The 16,034-nt window shown below is 42.0% G+C and overlaps 3 protein-coding genes across 13 annotated transcripts in view; 2 read left to right on the plus strand and 1 right to left on the minus strand.

Annotated features, from left to right (window-relative positions):
- Window positions 1–10,444, plus strand: part of CARF (calcium responsive transcription factor) — a 103,070-nt gene extending 92,626 nt beyond the window's left edge. The window contains exon 18 of the mRNA XM_025441966.3: window positions 4,017–10,444. The gene's annotated coding sequence lies outside the window, so the exon portion shown is untranslated. The remainder of the gene's footprint in view (window positions 1–4,016) is intronic.
- A 699-nt stretch (window positions 10,445–11,143) lies between these two features.
- LOC112656570 (eukaryotic translation initiation factor 4E type 2-like) lies at window positions 11,144–12,087 on the minus strand. Its single transcript, XM_049106669.1, has one exon. It carries the CDS (start codon window positions 12,077–12,079, stop codon window positions 11,342–11,344), a length of 738 nt encoding a protein of 245 aa, XP_048962626.1. The 5' UTR covers window positions 12,080–12,087; the 3' UTR covers window positions 11,144–11,341.
- A 3,054-nt stretch (window positions 12,088–15,141) lies between these two features.
- Window positions 15,142–16,034, plus strand: part of NBEAL1 (neurobeachin like 1) — a 178,525-nt gene continuing 177,632 nt past the window's right edge. For 2 of the 11 annotated variants that reach the window (XM_049106659.1, XM_049106658.1), the window contains exon 1: window positions 15,146–15,507. The gene's annotated coding sequence lies outside the window, so the exon portion shown is untranslated. Of the gene's footprint in view, window positions 15,515–15,586; window positions 15,831–16,034 lie in introns of those variants that run through there. The other 9 variants (XM_025441948.3, XM_025441949.3, XR_004812406.2 and 6 more) reach the window with 8 other exon arrangements.

Below are 16,034 nucleotides of genomic sequence, written 5' to 3' on the forward strand. Positions count from 1 at the left end.
GCACCGGAAGCCCCACGTGGGATTCGATCCCGGGTCTCCAGGATCGCGCCCTGGGCCAAAGGCAGGCGCTAAACCGCTGCGCCACCCAGGGATCCCAAAAATATATATTTTTTCGATTCCACATATTAGATCATACAGTGTTTATCTTTTTCTTTCTTATTTCACTGAGCATAATGCCTTTGAGGGGCACCAGTAAGTTTTAAGATGGTTTGTTACATAAGAATTACAGAATAGGGGCACCTGAGTGGCTCAGTTGGTTAAGCGTCTGCCTTTGGCTCTGGTCATGATCCCAGGGTGCTGGGATCCAGCCCCCAGTCAGGCTTCAGGTGCTGAGCAGAGAGCCTGCTTCTTCCTCTCATTCTGCCCCTCTCCCTTCCCCACTCCCTGACTATGCTGTCTCTCGCCTTGACTTTCAAATAAATAAATAAATAATCTAAAAAAAAAAAGATTGGTAGAATAAAAAGACCATGGGAACCTTTCAGAATAACATTGTGATAGATGCAACTTAATAGTTTTTAGACTCTGGAGATAGTAATATTTTAAGAGAATCAAACAAACCACGTTAAGTTATCCTGATGTTGGGAATAGGGTAGTGGGGCAAACTGCAAATTGTTCTCCCCAAATCCATCTTCATAGTATTAGCTAGGTACATGGGTTCCTACTGTGAAATAGTATTTCCAATATCCTTTCTAGCTGGATGTAGGTGTTGACTAAGTCTTGCTCTTGGAATATGAGGAGTGCAACTTCTATGGTACCCAAAAGGAACTGGTCCTTTATTTCCACTTTCTCTTCCTTCCTATATGCTGGTTAATAAGGACAAGGTTGGAAGAGAAATGAGAAAGGGCAAATTAGGGTCCTTGAGTCTCACTGTGGAATGGAGTTGCCCTATTATCTGGACAGTTTTCCTACCTTAAGACTGTTAGAAAGTTTTAAAATTCGTGTCTTATTTAATCCACTGCATTTTATATCTGTGCTATATTAGTGTAAACTGTCCTCCCACCCCCTACCTCTTTTTTTAATAAATTAATTTTTTATTGGTGTTCAATTTACCAACATACAGAATACCACCCCCTACCTCTTAACACAGGTAGTTAAAAATAGGAGCGGAGAGACAGAAAGACGATAGGATTCCCAGGAGCAGAGCCTAGGAACTTGGCAAGGTTGGAAATTATCAAGACATCACTTTATTTAAGATTTTATTTATTTATTCATGAGACACACACACACACACACAGAGGCAGAGACATAGGCAGAGGGAGAAGCAGGCTCCATGCAGGGAGCCCTATGTGGGACTCAATCCCAGGACTCCAGGATCACGCCCTGGGCCGAAGGCAGGTGCTAAACTGCTGAACCACCCAGGGATCCCAAGACATCACCTTAAAGCAAAATCTGTAAAGGATGGATCAGGAATCTAAGAAGGAAAGGAAATTGCTATCTTTAAATAATCTTATGCTGTCTCAGCTGGTCAGTTACTGGCCACTCACGTCTCTGGAATTTATAATCACTTCTACAACCTCTATTATTTTTAACAGCTATTAAAACTGACTGATGAGAAATAAAATTTATAATGCATAAAATACACAAAATGTCTAATTTGGCTTTTAGAATTTCTTGCATTTTTTTTTTTCTATATCCCAGTCAAGTGGAATAACTAACTGCACTTCTCCCTCTCTTTAATGATAAACTCTACATAAGGTAAAGTTTAACATTTTGGCTTTAAAGGTACAGTTCCTTACCATTCAGTACATTCACACTGTTGTGCAACCATCACCACTATCCATCTCTAGAACTTTTTATCATCTCTAATTTTAACTGTATAACCATTAAATAAGAACTGCCCATCCTACACCACCCTAAGTGGTTATATTTTTTGTAATAAAATATCAAATAAAACATCAAAAAAACTTTAATGAAACTGAGTGGATAACTGCAAGCAGTAAGAAGATATAATTAAGAAAGTAGGCTTTTGTATGACATTCTATTTGTAAAATTATTCAGCCGAGGGTATATTCTTTACAGAGCTCCTTGGTTTCTCACCTGGAAACCTAAAAACTAAATTGAAAATTTTTCTTTAATTTTCTATTCTCCCTCTTAATTTGTACTGAAACAAGCTTTTGTTTCATTTATACTTACTTCTTTAGGGCACTATTTTCCATTTACTTATCCACAGCTGGAAACCATAATCTTCTTGATCTAATGTGTTTCACCATGATGAATCATGTGATAAACAAAAACAAATGATCCCTTTGGCAGGAAAAAAGTATGAGAATGTAATGCTCAGTAAACAAAGATCTTTTCCTTAATTAAATCCATTATAATAAAATAGGAAAAGTGAAATATGTAACTTTTTTCAGAAATGTCTTCAAGAAACTGTGAAGCATTTCATGTTTTAATCATTGTTGACTGCCTTTAATATGTGTCAGAGTGTCAATTTAAGTAGGAACTACCTGATTTCAGATTTTTTTAAGGGTTACCTTTTTGATTACTTAAAAAAAAAAAGATTTTATTTATTTATTCATGAGAGACAGAGACAGAGAGAGAGAGGAAGAGACACAGGCAGAGGGAGAAGCAGGCTCCATGCAGGGGAGCCTGACGTGGGACTCCATCCCGAGACTCCAGGATAATGCCCTGGGCCGAAGGTGGTGCTAAACTGCTGAGCCACTGGGGCTGCCCCCTTTTTGATTACTATTAAAGGTTTGTTGTAATATGAAAAATGAAAGCCCTGTAAGTCATGGGTCTTTACCTCTGACATGCTACATCTCATAATCTTAATTCCAAATAAGCTGATAATTATTAATTTACTTTATTACTCAAACAGAAAAAATAAAAGCCAGTAAATCTAATGAATATACAAATCAAATGAATTATCCAAAAAACTGAAAACCAATGCCAGATGCAGTTCCTAAGAATGCTACTAGATTAATGTCAGAAATACCACATATTCTTTACTTTTCCTGTGAAGAATGTAGGGAAAAAAAGCAATTGAGATGTGCAGTTGTACCCACATACATGGGGTAGAGATTACACAGAGTTTTTTTTAAGATTTTATTTTTAATTAATATCTATATTCAAAGCAGGGCTCAAACGTAACAACTCCAAGATCATGAGTCACATGCTCCACTGAATGAGTCAGTCAGGTGCCCCTCATTTTCTTAATTCTTACAGTATTGTATTGCTGCAAGAAAGAAATAATACTTGATACTTAATAAGTAAAGAGGTATCAGATATTAACTCAAATTTGAATTAGAGCAATTGGATTTCAAGAAAGCTGCTTGCTTAGAAAAAGAAATCTCTCCCATCTCAAAATTTTCTTCACATTTAAGAAAAAAGAAATAATTTAGAAAATGGTAATTTATAAGTAAAATTTCCTGCAATTTCTTTTTTCTTCTTGATTAAAGGTTTTTTTTTTTTCTCTATTGTACACTGTGGAAGTCTTAACTTTTAATTAACTTCCCAACCACCATAGAAAGTTTATTATACATGAAAGTGAAGTGGTTTTCTTTCATGTTTCAACTGAATTTTAATAACTGTATTCTGTGTATTGGGAAGAGTGTAGGATTACATGTTGCCTTGGGAAAGATATCACAAGGTCTAGGACAACAAATATAATTTTAACCTTGTCAGGGCCTTGCTTTAAGACTCTCATTTTATACAGAATGAAATAGAAATCATTGAGCCAGCATTCAGGACCTACAAAGAACTAGTTGCAACCTTTATGTTCCTAATCCCATCTCCTTCTTCCACCCTAGCTAGACAGCTCAAGTAAATCACGGTCTCTCCAAAATTCAGAGGAGAATTTCCTTGGGAGTAGCATTCTTTTTTCAGAATTCTTTCCTTTATGCCTGGGCACTCAAATTCTGACATTCTTTTAAGGTCTAACTCAGGTACCACTTTCCTCTTTAACTGTAGTAATCATTTGGTGGTATCTCTCTGCACATCTCTCCACTGAATGTCCCCACCCCTTTAAGAATTCTATTTTGTTCTATTTATATTCCTTTCCCTATCTTATGTTTCAGATCTACCTCTTCAGTCCTGAGTGCTAATGAGCTTGTCAGAAAGGTGTATACCCAATCCTGAGACCCTGACCTGAGTGGAAATCAAGAGCAGATGCTTAAATGACTAAGCCATCCCGGCACCCTCTGAAGGACACCTTATGTGACTAGGAAATCCTGGGTACCTGAGGTTCTCAACTGGGGATGATTTTGCCTTCAGCTTTGCCCCCAGGATATATGGCTTTGTCTGGAGATAGTTTTGGTTGGTGTACCTTGAAGATACTATTGAAGTCTGCAATGAACAGGATAATCAGTCCAGTCCAAAATGTCAGTAGTGCTGAGTTTGAGAAAGCCTGCTTTAAACTCATCGTCCTATGGACTATGAAAAGGCAACACAGTATAGCCAAAAAAGCCTAAATTAAGGAGTTCTAGTTCTTGCACAAATGGTGCATTGCAGGACAAGTCATTTAACTTATTTCTCTATCCTCTGTTTCCTATAATGTAAATTAGCTCTATACCTGCACTGTCCAGTAGGGTAGTCATCAGTCACATATGTGTATTTAACTTAAAATTATATAGAACTAAAAATTTCTCTGTTGCACAAGTCACACTGCAGTTGTTCAGTGATGTGTGGCTAATGGCTACTGCAGTGAACAGATGCAGAACATTTCCATCAGATGTGGAACATTTCCATCATTGCAAAAATCTCTAAGGTAACTCGCAGTTTTCAAGTTTTGTGATTCTAATTTTTAAAAATTTTATTTTAAGTAAACTTTGTGCCACATGTGGGACTAAATTCACGACCCTGAGGGGTGCCTGAGTGGCTCAGTCAGTTGAGCATCCAACTCTTGGTTTGGGATCAGAGTGTGATCTTAGGGTCCTGAGATCAAGCCCTGAGTCAGGCTCCATGCTCGGCAGAGTTTGCCTGTCCTTCTCCCTCTGCTCCTCCCCCTACTCTTTCGCTCTCAAATAAATACAATCTTAAAAAAATAAAACCCAAAAAACTCATGACCCTGAGATCAAGAGCCACATGCTCTGCCAACTGAGCCAGCCAGGGACCCCTAGTCTTGTGATTCTGAAAGAGAATACATAAAGTAATGTACATTAATAAAAGAATAGTAACTTGTAAATGGGTAGCTAAGGAATTTGGAAATAACCCATATTCCAATTAATACAATCATAATCAGAGTTTTTGTATTAGCATGTCTGACACTGAAGCTTAGACAGCTTTATGGGCACCTACTGAAAAGGTATGGACAGACTTCCAGTTTCTAGTTCAACATGTAAAGATCTTTTTAAAAGATTTTATTTATTTATTCATGAGAGATGCAGAGAGAGAAGCAGAGACACAGGCAGAGGGAGAAGCAGGCTCCATGCAGGGAGCCCGACGTGGGACTCGATCCTGGGTCTCCAGGATCACACCCTGGGCCGAAGGTGGCGCTAAACCGCTGAGGCACCTGGGCTGCCCAGCATGTAAAGATCTTGAAAGTCATCACTCCATCCTAACACCAAGTAAAAAGCCAAACAAACTGAAAACTCAACAATCTTACTTAGCTCCATCAGAGATGTGAAGTCACAGGGCAAAACAGTACCCCCAAAATTGAAGAGACAAAAATTGAACACGAGAGTTACAAGTTATCAGAGCAGAAATCCTGAGGAAATTCCTTGCTATTATGATGAGAAAACCTAAACTATAATTGATGGATTGCTATAGGCTCAAACTGGACAAGTCTGAGGGTTAAAAACTCTAGAGAGTCCTACTCACGTTGGGGGGCACACTTTTGAGAGTTTTATTTCAAGGAGCTTGACCAAGTTCTTATAGTAAATATTGGAGAAAAATCCCCTCATTGCTTCTGGTAGGGGAAGAGGGAAAGGAACTATTTTCGAATAACCAGAGCATTCTGTTCTTTTTAACAAGGTCTGGCATCAAGAGAAACTATTTTTACCAGAGCCTGACTGATGAGGAGTCAGAGAAATACCCAACTCCAGCCATCCTTTCCCACTTAGGTGGAGAAAAAGCTGAGAAACACTCCGGAGGTTTAGAGTTCACAGCCACAGGCTTACTAAAAAATTGAGACCTAATCATAGGATTATAGGAAGTTTCCCTTACCCTAATATCTTACCATCTCACTACCGAAGTCCTATTTATTGCAGTTCCTTTTACCTTGCAACATCATGTCTGGTTATCAAAAACTGACAAGGCATACTAAAAGGCAGAAAACACAGTTTGAAGAGATAGAGCAAGCATCAGAACCAGACTCATATACGGGAAGGATGTTGGGAATTACCATACAAGGAATTTAAAACAATTATGATTAATATGCTAATAGATGCAGTAAAGAGATGGATAGTGTAAACAGAGATGAAAATTTGAGCTCTTCATTTCTGTTATAGTGCTTTTGATTTGCAGCATTTCTTTTTGAATCTTAGAATTTCCATCTCTTGGGGTGCCTGGGTGGCTCAGTTGGTTAAGCGTCTGCCTTCAGCTCAGGTCATGATCCCAGGGTTCTGCTCAGATTCAAAAAGAAATGCTTCATATCAAAAGCACTAAAACAGAAATGAAGATTGACTTTTATTAGTAGACTAAACATGGCTGAGAAACACCCTTTGAGCTTGAGGATATGTTAATAGAAACTTCCAAAATATAATCACGGGATCCCTGGGTGGCGCAGCGGTTTGGCGCCTGCCTTTGGCCCAGGGCGCGATCCTGGAGACCCGGGATCGAATCCCACATCGGGCTCCCGGTGCATGGAGCCTGCTTCTCCCTCTGCCTGTGTCTCTGCCTCTCTCTCTCTCACTGTGTGCCTATCATAAATAAATAAAAAAAAATTAAAAAAAAAACAACAAAAAAAAAAACAAAAAAAAAAACAAAATATAATCACAAACAGAAAAAAAAAAAAAAAAACCCTGAAAAATCAGAACAGAATAGCCAAGAACTGTGGGACAACTACAAAAAGCGTAATGTGTGTATTAGGCACGCTAGAGGGGAAAAAGGAACAGAAGAAATATTTGAAGAAGTAAAAACCGAGAATTTCCCCAAAGTAAGGACAGACTCTACATCACAGATCCAGGAATCTGAGAGAACACCAAGCAGGATAAATGCCAAAAAATGCTATACCGAGGCATATCATATTCAAATATTAGAATATCAAAGACAGAGAAAAATCTTGAAAAAAGCCAGAGGGGGGAAAATACCTATTAATTTAATTTTTAAAAAAGATTTTATTTATTTATTCATGAGAGACACACAGAGAGAGAGGCAGAGACATAGGCAGAGGGAGAAGCAGGCTTCTTGCAGGAAGCCTAATGTGGGACTCGATTCTGTGACTCCAGGATCACGCCCTGAGCCAAAGGCAGATGCTCAATTGTTGAGCCACCCAGGCGTCCCAAAAATACCTGTTTGTAGAAAATATAAAGATAAAAATTACATTTGCTTTCTTTTCAGAAACCATGCAAGCAAATGGAGAGTGGAGTGAAATATTTAAAATACTGAGGGAGGGATCCCTGGGTAGCGCAGTGGTTTGGTGCCTGCCTTTGGCCCAGGGCGTGATCCTGGAGACCCGGGATTGAATCCCACGTCGGGCTCCTGGTGCACAGAGCCTGCTTCTCCCTCTGCCTGTGTCTCTGCCTCTCTTTCTCTCTCTCTCTCTCTGTGACTATCATAAATAAATAAAAACTTTAAAAAAATAAAATACTGAGGGAAAAAACACCAACCTAGAATTCTGTACCCTGTGAAATTACCCTTCAAAAGTGAATGGGGGTGAATAAAGACTTTCTTAATCAAAATAAATACATAAATAAATAATAATAAATTAAGGGAAATTCTTGCCTTGCAAGAAATGGTAAAGTTTTTCAGAGGGGTACCTGGGTGGCTCAGTCCGTTTAGTGTCCAACTCTTGATTTTGGCTCAGATCACGATCTCACGATCTCAGGGTCATTAGATTGAGCCCCATGTTGGGTTCCATGCTGGGTATGGAGCCTGCTTAAGGTCCCCCCATTCCCTCTGCATCCCCCCAGCACTCACTCTCTAAAAAAAAAAATTGTTCTTCAGAGAGAAGAAAAATGATATAGATCAGCAACTCCAATCTACATAAAGAAAAGAAGAACATTAGAGAAAAAATAAGTGAAAGTAAAATAAGACCTTTTATTATGCTTCTTTTTAAATGTTCTAACAATTGCTTAAAGCAATAGCCACAATACATTCAAGTATGTGTATTTATGTATATATGCATATGCCTGCTTATGTAGAAGTGAAATGGCAGCAATGACACAAGGGATGGAAGGAGGAATTAGTAAATATTTTGTTATTATAAGGCTCTTGCTATGCCTGTGAAGTAGTCTAGGGTTGTTTAAAAGTGGATTTGGATTACTTGTAAATGTATATTGCAAATTCTAGGCAACCACTAACAAAAGAGCAAAGAGAGAAGAGTAAATGATATTATATAGAATGTTCAATTAAACCATAAAAGGAGGGCAGCCCAGGTGGCTCAGCGGTTTAGCGCCGCCTTCAGCCCAGGGGGCTTGATCCTGGAAACCCAGGATCGAATCTCACGTTGGGCTCCCTGGATGGAGCCTGCTTCTCCCTCTGCCTGTGTCTCTGCCTCTCTCTCTCTCTCTCTCTCTGTCTCTCTCTCATGAATAAATAAAGTCTTAAAAAAAATAAAAGGAGGAAAAAGTGGAAGAAAAAAATAGGAATAAAGAATAATGGCAACAAATAAAAACCGGTACAAATATGGTATGTATTAGTACACATATATCAATAGTTATTTTAAATATCAATGGTCTAAATACACTATTTTTTTAAAGATCTTATCTATTTGTTTGAAAGAGAGAGCACAGGGGGAGCTGCAGGTAGAGGGAGAGGGAGAAGCAGACTCTCCACTGAATAGGGAGCCTGATGTGGGGCTCAATCCCAGGACCCTGAGATCATGACATGAACCGAAGACTTAACTGACTGAGGCACCCAGGTGCTCCTAAATACACTACTTAAAAGACAGATTGTCGAAGTGGACTAAAAAATAAGACTCAACTATAGGTTGTCTACAAGCAACCAACTTTGAATATAAAGACACATATAGATAAATGGGCAGAGAAAGAAAAAGCATCCTAACACTAATTAAAAGAAAGCAGGAATAACTATATTAACCTCAGACAGAGCAGACCCAGAGCACGAAATTTATCAGGGATAAAGAGGGGCATTACATAATGGTAAAGAGGCCAATTATCCAAGAGGATATAAAAATTCTTGGGGTGCCTGGCTATCTCAGTAGAACTCAACATCACTATCAATCATATTGAATATAGTTGACATCTATCAGCTGCTTCACACAACAGGAGAATATATATTCTTCTTAAGTTTACATGGAAAATTCACCAAGATAGACTCCATTCTGAGCTATAAAACACACTTTCACAAATTTAAAAGAATAGAAATTAAAGGGAAAACTGGGAGCCTTTCCCCTTAGGTCAAGAACAAGACAACCGTGTCCATTCTCATTACTTTTATTGAACATAGTACTTGAAGTTCTAGCCACAGCCATCAGACAACAGAAAGAAGTAAAAGGCATCCACGTCATTAAGGAAGAAGTAAAACAGTCACTATTTGCAGATGGCATGATACTATATATATAGAAAACCCAAAAGACTCCACCATAAGAATACTAGAACTGATAAATGAATTCAGTAAAATTGCAAGATAGAAAATCAACGTATAGAAATCTGTTGCATTTCTATACACCAATAATGAAGGAGAAAGAGAAATTAAGAAAACAACCCATTTACAGTTGCACCAAAAATAATAAGATACCTAGGAATAAGCCTAACCAAAAGGGTAAAAGGCCTGTACTCTAAAAACTATAAAACACTGATGAAAGAAATTGCCAAAGCAATCTTGAAAAAGAAAAGCAAAGCTGGAGGCATCACAATTCCAGACTTCAAGTTATATTACAAAGCAGTAGTAATCAAAACAGCATGATATTGGCACAAAAATAGACACACAGATCGATGGAACAGAATAGCAAACCCAGAAATAAACCCACAACCATATGGTCAATTCATCTTTGACAAAGCAGGAAAGGATATCCAATGAGGAAAGGACAATTTCTTCAAGAGTGTTGGGAAAACTGGACAACTACATGCAAAAGAAAGCAATAAGACCATTTTTAACCCTATACATGAAAATAAACCCAAAATGCATTAAAGACTTAAATGTGAGGCTTGAAACCATAAAAATCCCAGAAAAGAACACAGGTAATAACCACTTTGACTTCTGCCATAGCACCTTTTTTCTAGATATGTGTCCTGAGGCAAGAGAAACACAAGCAAAAATAAATTATTGGGACTATTTCAAAATAAAAAGCTTCTGCACATCAAAAGAAATAATAAAAAAAAAAAAACCTAAAAGATGACCTACTGAATGGGAGAAGATGACATCTGATAAAAGGTCACAACTTCTACAACTCAATAACCCCCCAAAAATAATCCAATTAAAAATGGGTAGAAGAAAAAAAAATGGGTAGAAGTTATGAACAGACATTTCTCCATAGAAAACATGGCCAGCAGACACATAAAGAGATGCTTAACATCACTCATCATCAGGAAAATGCAAATCAAAAGTACAATGTGCTATCACCTCACACCTGTCAGAATGGCTAAAACTGACAACATAAGAAACAACAGGTGTTGGTAAGGATGTGTAGAAAAAGGAACTCTTGTGCACTGTTGGTGGGAATGCAAACTGGTGCAGCTACTGTAGAAGATAAGATGGAGGTTTCACAAAAAGGTAAAAAAATAGAACCACTTTACAATTCAGTGATTGCACTACTTAGTATTTACCCAAAGAATACAAAAATACCAATTTAAAGTGATACATGCACCATATATTTATAGCAGCATTATCTACAATAGCCAAATTATGGAAACAGCCGAAGGGCAATCAGTTGATGAATCTATAAAGAAGACATGAATATATATATGAATATTATTCAGCCATAAAAAATCATGTAATCTTGCCATTTGCAACAACATGGATGGAGCTAGAGAGTATAATGGTAAGCCAAATAAGTCAGAGAAAGACAAATATGATGTCAATCATATGTGGAATTTAAGAAACAAATGAGCAAAGGGAAAAAGAGACAAACCAAGAAATAGACTTTTTTTTTTTAGTTTAGCACCATTTATTAAGTGATCTCAGCTGTTGTTGTAGCTGCTGTATATCAGCCTGTTCTTAAAACATAAAATGCTCTTCCAATTCCTCTCGTCCAGAAGGATCTTCCAGGTAGCACGCCAACAGAACAAGAGACTCCGATGATGCCGGCTTCAATGATGGTGCCATCCAGAGAGGGAGAGGGTCATGGCACATTCAACTGCGGCTTCCAGAGGTTTTGAAAAAGGAACCTTTGGGGGCCCAGCCTGCCTGGCATTTTGATGCTGTAGGTGTGGGTTTTGTACTCCATAATGGTGTTGGGAGGTAGGTTAAGCACTCGCCGAAGGGTATCCCGGATGAGGGCTGTGGTTGCTTGGTCACTGGCAGTCTTATTCCATATTGAAATAATGTCCTCCTGAAACCGGACAGAGACCACAGCCCCACAGATCTCCTCCCCAACCATGAACTGTTCCCCCAACATGGCCAGGATGAGATTCTCCCAGCAACGGGATGCCAAGCCCTTCCGCAGTCGAATAATCCACTTGCCACCATTTTTATTTGCATCATCCTCCCACATGGGCTTAATTCCTTCTTTGAAGAGATGGAAGTCACTGTGGCCTGTCAGGTCCCCAGGACGTACCATGTGGCTATAAAACCTCCAGAACTGCTCCACAGAGGCAAAGGTGCCGATCTGTTTGATATTCTGTTCATAGCTCTGTGAGCTGGTGGGACGGCCAGGGGTTCTTCTGGAGTACCAGAAAGTATAGTTGTACTGCAGGGGATGCTCTGCTGGCCCAGGGACAACAGCCTTCCTGTTACTGCTGCCCTGACTTTTGTCTCGTTCCGTTTTTTCCTTCTCACCATCTTTCTGTGTGCTGTTTTCTTCATTCTGATCATGGCCCCCACTGTCATCATCTTTCAATGTGTTGAACTTGTTGTTCATCCTCTCACCTCTGCTCCGCCGGGTCTTCCCCCCCCCCCCAGTTTAGGGCCCCCAAGAAATAGACTTTTAAAAATTAATTTATTCGAGAGAGTGTGCATGTGCATGCGAGGGGGGCAGGGAGGAGCAGAGAGAGTGGATCGTGAGCCCAAACCAAGAGCCTGAGCCAACTGAGCCCCCCAGGTGCCCGAATAGATTCTTATAGAGCACAAACTGATGGTTACCAGAGGGCAAGTGGGGTGGCGTCGTTAAGTTTAATAGGTGATGGGGGGAAGCCCAGGTGGCTCAGCGGTTTAGTGCTGCCTTTGGCCCAGGACGTGCTAAACCACTGAGACACCCAGGGGTCCCCAGGGCCTACTCCTAAAACCAAAGCTTATTCCCACTCCAGGGAGCTATCAGAAATCTCAGCCATGGAAGACTATTGGCACCTAGCTGATAACTAGATGCCATCTAAATGCAGCAGAATTTGACAGACTCAAGAGGGATTTTTTTTTTAAGATTTTATTTATTCATTCATGAGAGATACAGGGAGAGGCAGAGACACAGGCAGAGGGAGAAGCAGGCTCCATGCAGGGAGCCTGACGTGGGACTCCATCCCAGGTCTCCAGGATCACACCCTGGGCCAAAGGCAGGTGTCAAACCACTGAGCCACCCAGGGATCCCTCAAGAAGGGATGTTTAATAATACACAGACTTATAGTAAAACAGTCTGCAAATATTTATTGGGCACCTGTTGTGAATGAGACACTGTTCAAGGACTTGAAGGTATATACCAGTGAATAAAGTCCCTGTTTTTTTTTTTTAATTTTTATTTATTTATGATAGTCACAGAGAGAGAGAGAGAGAGAGAGGCAGAGACACAGGCAGAGGGAGAAGCAGGCTCCATGCACCGGGAGCCCGATGTGGGATTCGATCCCGGGGCCTCCAGGATCGCGCCCTGGGCCAAAGGCAGGCACCAAACCGCTGCGCCACCCAGGGATCCCTAAAGTCCCTGTTTTAATAGTGCTTACATTTTAATAGAGGGAATTCACAATAGACAAATTATATGTTAGCTGATAAGTACTAGAGTGAAAAATAGAGTAGGGAAGAAAGGGATGCTATTTTCTAAAAGAGGGTGAAGGAAGGCTTTATTGATGTCTTAGAATGTTTGGGCTGCTGTAACAAAATACCAGAGACTTGTAGATTACAAACAAATTTTTTTTTTACAGTTTTATAGCCTAAAAGTCCAAGATGGGTGATTATATGAATGCCATCTTCCAGGTCCCAGACTTCTTGTATTTTCACATAGTGGAATGGGCTAATGAGCTCTCTGAGATCAATTTCCTAAGAATACTATTCCCATTCATGAGGGCTCCTTCCTCATGATCTATTTTCAAAGGCCCTACCTCCTAATACCATCACCGTGGGTGTTAAGATGTCAACATATGGATTTTGGAAGGACACATTCAGACTATACTAACGGAAAAGGTGATTCTTCAGCAGAGGCTTGGAAGACTGTGTGTGGACATGTGCGGAAGGAGCGTTCCAGGTGGAGGGACAGCTTATATAAAATTACTGAAAATGGGAGGATGCTTTGTGAATTTTAGAAGCAGCAAGGAAGCCATTGGTCTGGAGTGAAATAAGGCAAGACCAGAATAGTTGTGAGAAGTTTTTTTTTTTTTTTAAAGATTTTATTTATTTGTGAGAGACACAGAGAGAAAGAGTCAGGGAGAAGCAGGCTTCCTGCAAGGAGCCCGAGGTGGGACTCGATCCCAGATCCCAGGATCATGCCCTGAGCTGAAGGCAGATGCTCGACCACTGAGCCACCCAGGCGTCCCTAGTTGTGAGAAGTTAAAGAGACATAAGTGTGGGAGGAAAACACAGGTCCTCGCTGTTTTAATTGTGGCATGGGAAACTACTGGAGAGTTTTTAGCAGAGGTGGGACATTTTATTTCTGTGTTAAAAGATCACTGTGCTGACTGTGTTGAGAATAATCCATGGGTGGAGAGAGTGCAGAGGCAGAGAGACAAACTGGATCGCCTTTACAATCTAGAAAAGATTTAGTGGTAATTCGCCTGAGAGGGACAGTGATGGGCCAGCCCAGGTGGCTCCGTGGTTAGCGCCGCCTTCAGCCCAGGGCCTGATCCTGGAGACCCTGGATCGAGTCCCACGTCAGGCTCCCTGCATGGAGCCTGCTCCTCCCTCTGCCTGTGTCTCTGCCTCTCTCTCTCTCTGTGTCTCTCATGAATAAATAAATAAAATCTTAAAAAAAAAAGTGAGTGGTGCTAGTGTATAACAGGAGAAAATGAATGGGCATGGCTGTGTTGCAACAAACTTTATTACAACGCTACAACTCGACTTTTACATTTTCTCCAAATGTCACTAAATATTACTCTTTAATACTAATTGTTAAATACACACCGAGCAAAAACAGTCTGCAAAACCTAGAATATTTACTCTGGCTGTTTAGTCTTTCAAGCTTGTATAGATGCAACAAGACGGGACATTAGTTGGTAATGGTCGAAGACGGGCGAGGATATGTGGGGTTTATTGTACTAGTTTACCTTTGTATATATATGGTTGGCATCTTTCAGAAAAACAAAAGTCTGATAGATGTTTAGGGGTGTTAAAGCTGGTCATGCGTCTTCCCATCCCCTTTCGACAAACGTCGCCTGAAAGTCGTGTAAATCTGGTAAATGCAGCCTTTGCTTTTTTTCTTTTCCTGAAAAGGCAAAAACCGTTTCAAGCCTTTAGGGTTGTCAAAGGAATCCCTTTGGATTGGACATTTGGCGGCCGCGAGAGTGGGAGGCACAAACGCGATGGGGGAAAGGGGCTTTGGTTTTTTTTTTTTTTTTTTTCACATCATATATGTGTATATATATATTCACTCCCAAGACCAACCCCCTTTTTACAAGGAATCAAGACAAAATCCCCGTTAGTTATCACTCCAGGATTCCCCGCCCTCAGATGAGTCCCGGAAATGACGCCGTCAGCCCAGCGCTCCCTCCGTCCGTCCCCAGTAGCGGCGGGGCAGGAACGTCAGCACGTCGGTCCTCCCGCAGGTCCCGCACGGGGACGACCCGCCGGAACGCCCCAGCCGGCGCCAGTCCCCGAAGCTTCGGGAGTCCGGGAGACTGCGACTGCGCAGGAATGCCGGGGCGGGACTTCAAGTGGCCCCGCCCCCCCTCAGACCGCGCGGCCAATGAGCAGCTCCTGCCCCGGGGCCGAGTAAATCCCCAGAGGCCGGAGTGATTAGCCGAGGCCCGCCCCGCCCGCCCTTGGCTTCTCCCGGCTCTCGCTCCCCGCCTCGCGCCGCCGCCGCCCCGCCTCCCTCCCTCTGCCGCCCGCCTCCCCTCCAGCGAGGTGACACGGGGCTTCGGCTGGGGAAGGGGGCGAGGGGAGTCGGTCAGGCGTCGGCCCGGCGGCGTCGGCGCGGCCCCCAGCCTGAGCGCGGTGAGGGGTGCGGGTCGCAGGGGAGAAGGGGGCCGCGTGGCGGCCGCGGGAGGGCCCTGAGCGCGCGGCGGGGGGCGCGCCGTGGCGTCTGGGGGCGGCCGTGAGGGCGGCGAGCGCGACCCGGGTGTGCCCCAGGGCGGTCGGCCGGGCTCGGAGGATGCCGAGCTCGCGTCGCCCCGTTTCCAGAGCTTCTCTTGGCAGCTTGGCACAGACCTTAAGGATTTTGCCTCTGTTTGGGTTTGTGTGGGCTGCGAGGAGGACATTTAAAGATCCCCTGAAAACACTTGGAGGCTCTCTCGGGGGTGCTTGCCCCGCGCGGGAGGGTGCGTCCCCGGCCCTCGGTCCTGGGTGGGGAGGCGGGGAGGCGGGGAGGCGGGGAGGCCAGGTGGGCCGGTCCACTTTCGCTCTCCGAGTCTCGTTAAAATAAACAAACCAGGAATTCCTCGCCCTTCTCCCCACGCCCTGCCCTGCCCCACTCAGCGACACACATTCCCAAGTTTTTAAGAAGCTGACTTAGAAAATCCTAA

Source organism: Canis lupus, chromosome 37, assembly GCF_003254725.2.
Source record: "Canis lupus dingo isolate Sandy chromosome 37, ASM325472v2, whole genome shotgun sequence".
NCBI classification, from domain to species: Eukaryota; Metazoa; Chordata; class Mammalia; order Carnivora; family Canidae; genus Canis; species Canis lupus.

Coding starts and splice junctions, on each gene's coding strand:
- LOC112656570 (XM_049106669.1), bottom strand. CDS start 12,079: ATGAACAACAAGTTCAACACATTGAAAGATGATGACAGTGGGGGCCAT.